This window comes from Panulirus ornatus, chromosome 15, assembly GCF_036320965.1.
Source record: "Panulirus ornatus isolate Po-2019 chromosome 15, ASM3632096v1, whole genome shotgun sequence".
NCBI lineage: Eukaryota > Metazoa > Arthropoda > Malacostraca > Decapoda > Palinuridae > Panulirus > Panulirus ornatus.
In genome coordinates, this window is record NC_092238.1 from 38325177 (window position 1) to 38339228 (window position 14052).

At 48.1% G+C, this 14052-nt stretch overlaps 1 protein-coding gene across 6 annotated transcripts in view; it reads left to right on the forward strand.

The window, feature by feature from the left end:
- Window positions 1–14052, forward strand: part of LOC139753863 (uncharacterized) — a 248620-nt gene that overhangs the window by 160198 nt on the left and 74370 nt on the right. For all 6 annotated transcript variants that reach the window (XM_071670808.1, XM_071670807.1, XM_071670811.1 and 3 more), the window contains exon 3: window positions 10655–11009. In XM_071670808.1, the coding sequence (XP_071526909.1) occupies window positions 10655–11009 (355 nt within the window). The remainder of the gene's footprint in view (window positions 1–10654; window positions 11010–14052) is intronic.

Consider the following 14052-nt stretch of genomic DNA (forward strand, 5'->3'; position numbering starts at 1 on the left):
GACGGTTCAGCACCGCAGCGAATCCCTACAAATCCCCTCCCGGAGTCACTTGTATGCAATTCCTCCCTCCTGGGCCTCCTGGCTAACGAATCACAGACTATATTCCCGTCATTTTTCATCGAGTGTGGCAGATGCCATCTTTTCCTCGGCTTCTGAGCCAGCGACCTTCATCGAGCGTCACTCATAATCACGTTTCAGCCAGCACGCAATACGATTGGCTCCCGTCGATGTTAATAGAGGCGTGAAGCTGACGGAGGGCGGGAGAGAAAGAGGGAAAAAAAGAATAACATTTTTTCTTTCGGGTTTCATTTCCATTTTAACGAAGGTGATCAAGGATTCCGTCTCTTTTTTTTCCCTCTCTCTCTATATATATATGATGTTTGGCGCCAGGATATGTGTGTGCTGGTTTAAAGGTTAAGGGCACACGACTTCTGCCAAGTCTGGCTACCAGGTTTGGAGTCAACTTGTGGTTCTGTTTTGTACAAGGAAGGAATATGGACAACGTGGATTTTGACTTTCATGTATCAGTAGAGTGTCGTCCTTCAGGGAACCTACTGGACAATAGATCAGATTCTGTCTCAGTTTCTTCTTTGTCTCTGAAGTTATAATGTCTTGGTTTCAACCCTTTCATACGGTATTGGTACAATCTAATGCTTATCAGGTTTGCGAGTTTTCACCGCGTCTGATAAGATAAGCAGATTGGCAATCGTCTTCCCATTACTTTCAAGGCTGAAAATCCATAACGGAAAAACAGAAGAATTCACATTGATGATAACACTTTAGTCGTTAGATATAAACAAGTTTTTACTCGTGAAATATATATATATATATATATATATATATATATATATATATATATATATATATATATATATATATATATTTATGTAATGACCTGACTTTGATCAGCAACAACCCAGAACAATGACCCATTCCACTTCACTACTGTATTTTGAGCAAACGTTTACCCTCACACACACCTGGCGGAGGACCTCACACCCTCAGACCTCAGTAGGAGACATGAGTCTGTACCAGCGAGAGAGACTTGAACGTTAATGAAATATTCTGCCCGGTGATCATGGGTTTCTAACCTTCATGCACATGATAATTGAAGTGCGTCAGCCAGTAATAAGCCGGCACGAGGCTTGTAAGGGTCACAAGGTTTACGGTGTTATTTCCTCTCAAAGTAACATGATAAGTCAACTTGCGAGGGATTAAGGGATAAAAAAGGACGTGTGCAGAGCTGGGGGGTTTGCGTCGAGGGGACAGTAATAATCGTGTTTTGCGGACATGGGGAAAGTTGTGATGTTCTGTGGTGTCCAAGGTTGGAACGTGGGCGTCATCCAGGAATGAGTGTGTGTGTGTGTGTGTGTGTGTGGATATGTCATCCAGGATCGTATGGTTGTTATATGAGGCTACGTGTAAGATGTCTTTCAGTTATGTGGGTCTCATTTACAGTCGTGTGTGGAATGTCACTGAGGGTTGTATGTGTATGAATGTCATCCAAGGATGTGTGTTGATGTCCTCCAGAGCGAAGTGGATGTCATCCAGGATGAGTAAGGCTTCATCATCCAGGTTAGAGTGTGTGTCATCCGGTGTAGGTTTAACCTGGAGAGTGCAGACGGAGATGGGTGAAAAAGGAAAACTATGACATGATGAAGGAGCCACTAATGGGCACTGAGGAACGTGCTACTGTATTGCCTTGTGAACCCACTGCCACCATCTGCCGTGCCGGAGGTGGAGGCTGGTGACGGAGGTGGAGGAGGGAATGAATGTCTTGTAGAGGAGATGGAGGAGTAGGTGGGAGCTTGATGACGGAGGTGGAGGGGTGACTGGAGGTCTCGAACATGTAGGTGGAGATGTAGGTGTAAATTAGTTGACGGAGGTGTAGGTGGAAGTCCATTGCAGGTGGTGTTAGGTGGGTATGGGAAGGTAGGCCATTCAACGAATCTCGCAGCATTTGGATGTTTTCGTAATTTCATCAGTAGTGATCACCCATCGTTCTTATGTTCCCAAACACCAGTTTTCGAGGAAGGAGATGGAAGATGTACTGCGAACTATCGCTCACAAGCCTCACTACAGTCTTAGGTGTGTTAGAAATATCACTTAGAGACGAAATCGCAGAATTTCTAGATGAAAATAGGTTACCAAGCGACAGTTGATATGGATTCCAGAATCAAAAGATCATTTTTAACGAATCTGATTGAATATCTGAATCATATTTATGACAACTGGGGCTGATGCTTTGCAAATGGATTCTCGTAAAAGCCTTCGATAAAGCACTGCATAAAAGGTTGTTAAACAGAAGTGAAGCATCGTGACGCAGGAGATCGAATCGGCTGGTGGATAACCGATTGACTCTCGGTGAGGATATAGAGAGTGAGGGAAGCACCCGACTGGCTTCATGTGTCTATATAGTGAGGCTCCAAAAGGCTCAAGTCTTAGGACTCGTACCTTTCATGGTCGACATCAGCGACCTAGAGACAGGACTCGCTAGTGGAATGTCGAAATATGCCGACGACACGAATCCAGGACACAATGCCTATTCAAAGGTAGTCTGGCTGAAGAAAATTTAGAGCGACTGTCCCCATGTTCCCCATCCATGCCCACTTGTCCCCATGTTCCCCATCCATGCCCACCGTCCCCATGTTCCCATCAGTGCCCACTGTCCTCATGTTCCCCATCCATGCCCACCGTCTCCATGTTCCCCATCCATGCCCACTGTCCCCATGTTCCCCATCAGTGCCTACTGTCCTCATGTTCCCCATCCATGCCCACCGTCCCCATGTTCCCCATCCATGCCCACTGTCCCCATGTTCCCCATCCATGCCCACTGTCCCCATGTTCCCCATCCATGCCCACTGCCCCCATGTTCCCATCAGTGCCCACTGTCCCAATGTTCCCTATCCATGCCCACTCTCTCCATGTTCCCCATCCATGCCCACTGTCCCCATGTTCCCCATCAGTGCCTACTGTCCTCATGTTCCCCATCCATGCCCACCGTCTCCATGTTCCCCATCCGTGACGACTGAAGACACATCAGCATTGTACCACAGAGATCACACACCCCAGTTGGTCACCGCACCTCGTATTAAGGTCCAGCGATGTATGTCTGGTGAAAATAATAGTGTCGCATATATTCCTGAGAAGTTATACTGAGATGCAACAGACTCCCTCAGCGTATTGCCTCACCCATCACTAGCGCATCCATCCACCGGCTCCCCCGTAACCTCATCGCTGTTGCCTCACCACCACCACGGCACCACACCAGCGATATGGTAATCTTTTCATCCTCCTCACCTCAGTGCCACAGTCCCAGTAACCCATTCTGGGGATATTTCTCGTCGCTGCTCACGGCCTCCATTCTTCATCGCTTTGACGACAGACCTACTGTGACGTCCACCCCGCTGTACTGATGATGTGCTGTATGTCAGTGCTGCACGACCCTGCTGCTGCACGACCCTGCTGCTGCACGACCTTGCTGTACGACCTTGCTGCACGACGCTGCTGCACGACCTTGCTGTACGACCTTGCTGCACGACCTTGCTGCACGACGGTACTAAACGACCTTGCTGCACGACCTTGCTGCACGACCCTGCTGCACAACTTTGCTGCACGACGCTGCTGCACGGCCTTGCTGCACGACCCTGCTGCACGACTCTGCTGCACGACCATGCTGCACGACCCTTCTACACGACCCTGCTGCACGACCTAGCTGCACGAACCTGCTGCACAACGCTGCTGTACGACCCTGCTGCACGACTTTGCTGTACGTCCTTGCTTCACGACGCTGCTGCACGACCCTGCAAGACAACGCTACTGCACGATCTTGCTGCACGACCTTGCTGCACAACCTTGCTACACGACCCTGCTGCACGTCCCTGCTCCACGACTCTGTTGCACGACCTTGCTGCACGACCCTGCTGCACGACCTTGCTGCACAACTCTGCTACACGACCCTGTTGCACGACCTTGCTGCACGACCCTGCTGCACGACCTTGCTGCACAACTCTGCTACACGACCCTGCTGCACGACGCTACTGCACGACCCTGCTGCACGACCCTGCTGCACGGCGCTACTGCACGACCCTGCTGCACGACCTTGCTGCACGAACCTGCTGCACGACCCTGCTGCATGACGCTGCAGCACGACCCTGCTGCACGACCCTGCTGCACGACCCTGCTGCACGACCTTGCTGCACGACCCTGCTGCACGACCTTGCTGCACGACCCTGCTGCACGACCCTGCTGCACGTGGACGCGGGCTAGACCCCAGAAACAGGCAGACTTCCTTAACGAAGAATTTCGAACGCATCGTTCGAGTCCTGAACGCTTACAAGTTACTATTTTCTTGGCGGAACTAGACCGCGCATGCGTCGCCCGCTTCAGAGACCACAAGCGAGCAAGAGAGAGAGAGAGAGAGAGAGAGAGAGAGAGAGAGAGAGAGAGAGAGAGAGAGAGAGCTCATTCTTACCCGTTAAATCTTTTTAAGAAAATGAGGAGGAATTTTACGTACCTCGGTATCTGGGAGGCCCCCCCCCCCGTTGATTCTCCAGACTGGGCATATGGAAGGTCCGGGACGGGAGCAAAGCGGCCTCGTCTTTACCCGCTCATTAAAATTAACGTGCCAACGACGACGACGACGGGCCGTAGACTGTCAACATCTGGGGAGATGGATCAGCCGGTCCCCGGGTCATTACCGGCGCTTAATTACCTCCTGACCCACTGCGTCAAGATGGGTGGATGGGAGAGAGAGAGAGAGAGAGAGAGAGAGAGAGAGAGAGAGAGAGAGAGAGAGACAGAGAGAGAGGCACCACTATGATATCTAACCGCACCACACACACACACACACACACACACACACAGCGCCTCACCATGCCAGACCTCCACACCCTGTGTGTCGCGTCATACCGTCAGTACTACATTACTTCATACAGCCATGTAACAACACACCATATCGCGCCACACCACCACACCGGCACCACCATACCACCATACCACCACACCACCACACCGGCACCACCACACCACTACACCGTCACACTACCACACCACCACACCGTCACACTACCACACCACCACACCACCACACCGTCACACTACCACACCACCACACCGGCACCACCACACCGCCACACCACCACACCGTCACACTACCACACCATCACACCGCCACACCGGCACCGCCACACCACCACACCACTACAACGTCACACTACCACACCGCCACACCACCACACCACCACACCGTCACACCACCACACCACCACACCACCACACCGTCACACTACCACACCATCACACCGCCACACCGGCACCGCCACACCACCACACCACTACAACGTCACACTACCACACCGCCACACCACCACACCGCCACACCGCCATATTTTCAACACCCACATCATGCAAGGATCTATTTACGAGGTGTTTGGTCTGAAGTGCGAGACAGACTGTAATGTTCGGGAGACTGGAGTAGGTCGGTCATCACTTGTCCTCACACAAGGCCGTCTTGATGACCGGCTTGCTCCGCACTACGTCACTGCCTGTGACGCAGCTCCCCGGCTCCGTCTCAGCTTGTGACGCTGGTTCTTGGCTCCGTCACTGCCTGTGACGCAGCTCCCCGGCTCCGTCTCAGCTTGTGACGCTGGTTCTTGGCTCCGTCACTGCCCGTGACGCCGCTCCCCGGCTTCGTCACCACCTGCGACTCAGCTTCCTGGCTCCGTCATTACCTGTGACGCTGCAGCCAGGCCCTGCAGACGGCTGGTTTAAAACCTCGCCAGAGAAATTATGTCAAGAGAAAAAAGATGAAACGTTTGTGTTGCCACGTGAAGGGGGGGAAAAAAAAGCCAAGAAAACCACTTTCATCCCGACGAGTGAACCTTCAGCATGGCTTTCCCCTGGCCAGAACATGAAGCTCCTGAAAGTGTACTGTCTAAAATCCTTATGATTCTCGAGCAAACCCCAGCTTCTACAGACCTGCCTGCGCTTAAAAGACAAGCCAAGCTTGAGTGTATCAAAGCATATATATATATATATATATATATATATATATATATATATATATATATAGCTACCTATATAGCCTATATGACCCTCACCAGGCTGGGGTTGCTATAGACGAGTTATAGGAGTCATCTGAGGTGAGAGGTCGTCATAATCTCTCTACATTTGTGCGCTGGCCTGAGCTGACTGGTCACATCCCAGTTGTCATGTGTGATATTTTCTATTTCTCTGGTTTTTATTGGCAAAGTTTTTTTTTTTTTTGTCAGGTCTTAACGGCCTGTTGTTGTCGAAGACGCGCACGAAACAATGGTAAACGGAGACTAATAGAGGAGCGTGATGGCGTTATGCCTATGTTGTTACGATATGAGCCATGCCAGGCGAACTTGAGACTTCTTGACTCTAATATCTTGACTTTTAAGGTCTTGACGTTAACTTGATCTTTTAACTTCTTGACTTCAACCTCATGATTTTTACCTTTTTGATTTTCAACTTTCTGAATTTTAACCTCTTGAATTTAACCTTTTGTTTTTTAATCACTTCTAACCTCTTGACTTTGTACCCTTTTGATTTTCAACTCTCTGAATTTTAACCTTTTGAATTCAACCTTTTGATTTTTAATCACTTTTAACCTCGACTTTTCTACCCTTTTGATTTTTAACTTTTTGAATTTTAGCCTCTTAAATTTAACCTTATAATTTTCAACCACTTGCTTTTAACCTCTTCACTTTTACCCTTTTGATTATCAACCTCCTGACTTTTAACATCTTGAATTTACCTTCTTGAGTTTTGAACCTCTTGAATTTAGCCTCTAGAATTTTACCTCTTGACCATGAACCTCCTAAGCACGACGATTCGACCCTTGGATATGACGGCCTGGCCTTTGACCTACCCCCTGAGGTCACATGAAATGCCGAGTCTCTATACCAAAGCGTTTGGCATCGTCGTGCTCAGAGGTCGTACCGCTTGAAAGGTCGTACTGTTGCGGTAAAGAGGTCGTCCCCTCGGCCTGTGGGTTCATCCTGTCAAAAATATGACCGAAGGAAAGTTTCAAACTCGTCCTCATGTAATACAGGTTGGCTCCTGGACGACCTCTCTCTCTCTCTCTCTCTCTCTCTCTCTCTCTCTCTCTCTCTCTCTGACCTGATTTTTTAAAAAGCTTTATATATTGACCTTCGCTTTAATGAAAACCTTACAGAGGGAGGGGAACCCTGAACCTCACAGACCCCTAGTAAAGTAAGCTGAGCCCAGAAAAAAAAATAAAAAATTGACGAAACCAAACTTTTACGCAGATGTGTGTTACTATGAACGCCATGAATACGCTTTCCTGTTTACTCGTCAACACAAGAGAGCAAACACTCTCCCCGTCGTGCCACGAGTTCCCCGAGCCCACGTAACTGTCTTAAACATTTCCTCCCCTCCTGTGAAGAGGAGGAGGAGGAGAGGCAGCGGCAGCAGCGGTGGAGGCGGAGGTGGAGGTGGTGGTGGTGGTGTTGGTGGTGGTGGCAGCGACATGGTTCAGACCTCACAGACGCGCGTCTCTTCAATTCCTTGGAGGCAGAATAAGGCTGTCACCTGCTCATTTATTTACGTATTTCCTCTTCAGGCGCACTTGCGCTTTGATAGTTAGCAAGACCACAGTACGATAAGCTGTTGATTGCCTTTAGCTGTGACCCAAAACGACCAAACTGTGTCTCTATTGCACTATGTGTCAGGACTCGGAGGAGGGGAGGATGGAGCGTTCTTTACAGGGTTATGGAAACACGAATGCTGGTAGCGGCAGACTGTCCACAGTTCACCCAGCTGTTCAGCCTCCCTATGGGGCTGGTCTATAAATGTGTACCTGGCATAGGGTAGGGTGTGTGTGTGTGTGTGTGTGTGTAGGAGTGAAGACATTGTACATATACACAAGGTTAAGAGACGGGGCAACACGAGACTATCTCTCCGTAACACATCGTAATCACAAGTAAAGTATATGTATTTATCTACGGTAAAGAACGAGAATATGTTTACACTCTCAAACACACAAACTGAACCCGGCAAAACACACACACACACACACACACACACTCACGCACACGCACACGCACACACACACACACACACACACACACACACACACACACTCACGCACACGCACACGCACACACACACACACACACACACACACACATACATACACATACACACCATGAGTCAGTAAGGGCCAGCCCGGCCGGAGTCGAACCCGCATGTGTTCAAATCCTGAGCGTAGCAGTCGGCCAACATCCAGTCCAGGTGTTCGTCCTTCCCTACGGGCTGGTCGATAAATGGGTACCTGGCGTAGGGTGTGTGTGTGTGTGTGTGTAAATGCAAATATTGGAGTAAAGACACGGTAAATATTCACAAGGTTAAGAGAGGTGGCCACATGAATTCCATAATCTCTCCCCGTACCTCACACATAGTACGTACGTAAGTACACACACACACACACACACACACACACACACGGTTCTCAGAGGTCAGATGTTCGTAGCAGTCTTCACCAGACAAAACGTTACGTACAGGAACGAGTCACGCTCGCATTACACACATAAACAATACTACGGGACGTTACTGCAGGAAGGCAGAGAGTACGACAGTAGCAGATGATCATACTGAACTACGTAAAGTCACAGATACGTAAAGTCGTAGATACGTTAAGTCGCAGATACGTAAAGTCGCAGATATGTAAAGTCGTAGATACGTAAAGTCGTAATTAGGTAAAGTCGCAGATCCACTGAACATCGCATCGGCAGTGAATAAGTCACTGGCAGTAATAATAGTAGTATTTCACTGGTACTCATCATCAGGGTAAATAATGATAGTGATTAATATCAGTGTAACTCACACCTCTGGTAATTAACGTCAGGGTAATGAACTGCCACATATAAATGAATTCAACATACATGTAAATGACTGTTTGGCATCCGCTCGTGTCTGGCAGTCAGGATTCGCTTAACCTCGCTGTGTGTAGACTGGTTACTGCCAGCAAGGTTTAAGTTGTAGTCTTCTGTCCATCATTTCTTCCTCAGATGACTGGGGGATCACCCAGCGCTCGGTCCAGCGAGCGAAAATCTAGTTAGGGATTTAGGACGGATGCATTAAGGACGGTAATGCGTCTAGACAAGGGGCCAACGCGACTCCACGAGTGAGAGCAAGCGGAGAAATGCATGTATCTGGGGGGGTGGTAAGGAGATAACGAGGGGTAACTAAAACATTGGACTGATAAAGCGCAAATGCGTCAGAACGGTTTTTGGCGTCCAGAGAACAACAGTTCTCCTTGCTTGAATGTGTGGTCAGATGACGCATGATCACATACACTCATTCTAAAGAGGATAGAAAAAGGAGTCGATGTCATCTGACTGGTAGTGTAAGAGAAGCGGGAGAACAGGAAGGGAATTTATAAGAATTTGGTAACAACAGAAAATGGGGACAAGGGAGCAGGAGAAACAATAAATTTCCAGCAAAACAATAAAGTCTTTTTAGATGTGGGCCGAGGTAAACATGATGGATTTGCTCTACACCCGATATTGAGTTTCTGAAAACAATCTACGAGGTAAGATTTAACCACCTTTCTTATATGATTTAGGGACGAGAAACTGGAATGGAAAGAGCCTTGTAGAAATTTCTTGAGTTATCCCTGACAGTGACGCGGGTGAGGACTCGTGTGTGTGTGTGTGTGTGTGTGTGTGTGTGTGTGTGTGTGTGTGTGTGTGTGTAATTATATATATATATATATATATATATATATATATATATATATATATATATATATATATATATATGATTTCCCAGAAAGATCCTTCGGAAGTTAGAATTAGGGATTTTAAGGATTCTAATATATATACATTCTTACATTGATTTCGTAATTCAAATTTATTTATTGAAATCTGATGAAATGTAGAGGTTGTGATGTAGTTCATTCCAGTCATGTGACTTGTAGTAGTTATGGTAGTTCAGTTGTACGAGCAATAAGGGAGCAAGTCACTGATTATGTTACCTACCATTCCACCTTACCTATCAGTCTGCCCAGCCAAGCTCTCACTCGTCCCTCTCCCCAGCCAAGCTCTCTCTCACTTGTCCTCTCCCCAGCCAAGCTCTCACTCGTCCCTCTCCCTAGCCATGCTTTCCCTCGTCCCTCTCCCCAGCAAAGCTCTCACTCGTCCCTCTCCGTAGCCATGCTCTCTCTCTCTCTCTCTCTCTCTCTCTCTCTCTCTCTCTCTCTCTCTCTCTCTCTCTCTCTCTCTCTCTCTCTCTCTCTCTCTTCCCTCTCCCCAGCCAAGCTCTCACTCGTCCCTCTCCCTAGCCATGCTCTCTCTCGTCCCTCTCCCCAGCCAAGCTCTCACTCGTCCCTCTCCCTAGCCATGCTCTCTCTCGTTCCTCTCCCCAGCCAAGCTCTCACTCGTCCCTCTCCCTCGTCATGCTCTCTCTCTTCCCTCTCCCTCGCCATACTCTCTCTCGTCCCTCTCCCCAGCCAAGCTCTCACTCGTCCCTCTCCGTAGCCATGCTCTCTCTCTCTCGTCCCTCTCCTCAGCCAAGCTCTCTCTCGTCCCTCTCCCCAGCCAAGCTTTCTCTCACTCGTCTCTCTCCCCCAGCCTTCACTCACTCTGGGCCTCTCCCTCCACCGCAGAAGCTGCCCTAGCCATCGACATGCCCCTGTGGGAGCAGCCTGAGGACGTGGTGGACTCGTCCATGGCGGCGGGGAACCTGCCGGGGTCGCAGGCTCACCATCACGACGAGGACGACGACGCACAGGACGACCACCGACCCGACACCGAGACGACGCCCCTCATCGACGTGGACAGCGTCGGGGTCCTCATCGACGGGGTGAGGGAGTATGAGGACGAAGAGCCGGATGAGAACGCACCCCTTCTTGGTGGTGGAGGAGGAGGTGGCGGCGGTGGTGGTGGTGGCGGTGGTGGTGGTGGGAGTATTGGTGGAACTTTTGGTGGAGGACTCGCACTGCCGGTGAACATGCCGAGAAGGTGAGTAAAGGCGGTGACGGAGGTGGTGGTGTTGGTGATAGTGGTGGTGTGGGTGGTGATGATGGTGGCGATAGTGGTGATGGTGGTAGTGGTGGTGATAATGGCTTTAGTGGAGGTGAAGGTGGTGATAGTGGTAATGGTGGTGATACTGGCGGTAGTGGTGGTGGTGACAATGGTGGTAGTGGTGTTGGTAGCAGTTGTGGTAGAGAGCTCAAAATCGCTGGTGAATGTCTCCGGACTTGGGTGGGACTGAGGTGCGAGTGGTACACATATGGTGGTGGTGAGGCTGGTGGTGGCTGGGAACTTGTTACCATGAGAGAGAGAGAGAGAGAGAGAGAGAGAGAGAGAGAGAGAGAGAGAGAGAGAGAGAGAGAGAGAGAGAGAGACCATTGTTCGTAATGTTAATAATGTTTTTTTTTTTTCCATTTTCTTTGTGTTGCACCTGATGAGCTCATATGGATGCTTTCGTCACACTCACGTCATTAATCAGCAGCTCTGGGTTCTCAGATTAACTTTCTTTTATGTGCTTAGACAAAACTTCCTTTACATTTCTAATGTATTTCCTAAAGGTAATTTCTGCGAGTATTGTAAGTCGTTATGATACACGGGTGCACACACACACACACACACACACACACACATACATACATACATACAAGCGAGACTCCGTGGTGTTGTGGTTTGCGTTACTGACCATGAGCCAGCACGGGGTAGGCTCACACCCAACCCAGAGAGAGAGAGAGAGAGAGAGAGAGAGACAGAGAGAGAGACAGAGAGAGAGAGAGCCAGCCTGGTGTAGAGAGACCTGGCATTGTTTGGCTCCGCCGCCAGCTGGAACCTCTGTCCCTGCCTCCAAGGATCAGCTGGGACCAGACAACACACCATCTGGCCGGCAGCTGGCCCAGACCACTCCTGGCTAGGGGCAGAGGAAACACACCCAGTGCTCGCTATCGCCTTTTATATCCTGTGTTATGTTAGTTCCAACAGCTATCTTCATTATAGCTGTGTTATAGCTTCTACACCTTTACCATTGATTTTAGTGTGATTATTATATTTATCATATTGATTACCTTTACTGTATTTGTATTTTTTTTTTTTTTTTTTTTTTTAGACTTTGTCGCTGTCTCCCGCGTTTGCGAGGTAGCGCAAGGAAACAGACGAAAGAAATGGCCCAACCCCCCCCATACACATGTACATACACACGTCCACACACGGAAATATACATACCTACACAGCTTTCCATGGTTTACCCCGGACGCTTCACATGCCTTGATTCAATCCACTGACAGCACGTCAACCCCTGTATACCACATCGCTCCAATTCACTCTATTCCTTGCCCTCCTTTCACCCTCCTGCATGTTCAGGCCCCGATCACACAAAATCCTTTTCACTCCATCTTTCCACCTCCAATTTGGTCTCCCTCTTCTCCTCGTTCCCTCCACCTCCGACACATATATCCTCTTGGTCAATCTTTCCTCACTCATTCTCTCCATGTGCCCAAACCATTTCAAAACACCCTCTTCTGCTCTCTCAACCACGCTCTTTTTATTTCCACACATCTCTCTTACCCTTACGTTACTTACTCGATCAAACCACCTCACACCACACATTGTCCTCAAACATCTCATTTCCAGCACATCCATCCTCCTGCGCACAACTCTATCCATAGCCCACGCCTCGCAACCATACAACATTGTTGGAACTACTATTCCTTCAAACATACCCATTTTTGCTTTCCGGGATAATGTTCTCGACTTCCACACATTTTTCAAGGCTCCCAAAATTTTCGCCCCCTCCCCCACCCTATGATGCACTTCCGCTTCCATGGTTCCATCCGCTGACAGATCCACTCCCAGATATCTAAAACACTTCACTTCCTCCAGTTTTTCACCATTCAAACTCACCTCCCAATTGACTTGACCCTCAACCCTACTGTACCTAATAACCTTGCTCTTATTCACATTTACTCTTAACTTTCTTCTTCCACACACTTTACCAAACTCCGTCACCAGCTTCTGCAGTTTCTCACATGAATCCGCCACCAGCGCTGTATCATCAGCGAACAACAACTGACTCACTTCCCAAGCTCTCTCATCCCCAACAGACTTCATACTTGCCCCTCTTTCCAAGACTCTTGCATTTACCTCCCTAACAACCCCATCCATAAACAAATTAAACAACCATGGAGACATCACACACCCCTGCCGCAAACCTACATTCACTGAGAACCAATCACTTTCCTCTCTTCCTACACGTACACATGCCTTACATCCTCGATTTGTATATATATATATATATATAGTATGTGTTTAACTTTTGTTACATTAACATCATTAATCTTTACCCTGACACTTTTTTTTACATTACAGCGATTAAGTTAAAGTGAATGAAGTATATATTAGAAAGGATAACAATTTAGCGCGTGATCAAGATATTCCTATGACTCCACGGGGAAAATGAAACACGATAAGTCCCAAGTGCACTTTTGTGTAATAATCACATCATCAGGGGAGACACAAATGGTGTCCTAGCTTCGTCTCTTCGATGTATATCAACTGACTGTTATATTTCTCTCTTGTGTCTCCCCTGATGATGTGATTATTACACGAAAGTGCACTTGGGAACTTCCGTGTTTCATTTTCCCCATGGACTCACAAGAATAGATATATATATATATATATATATATATATATATATATATATATATATATATATATATATATTTTTTTTTTTTTTTTTCTTGCTTTGTCGCTGTCTCCCGCGTTAGCGAGGTAGCGCAAGGGAACAGACGAAAGAATGGCCCAACCCGCCCACATACACATGTATATACATACATGTCCACCCATGCACAATATACATACCTATACATCTCAAATGTACACATATATATACACACACAGACATATACATATATACACATGTACATAATTCATACTGTCTGCCTTTATTTGTTCCCATCGCCACCTCGCCACACATGGAATAACAACCACCTCCCCCCTCATGTGTGCGAGGTAGCACTAGGAAAAACACCAAAGGCCCCAT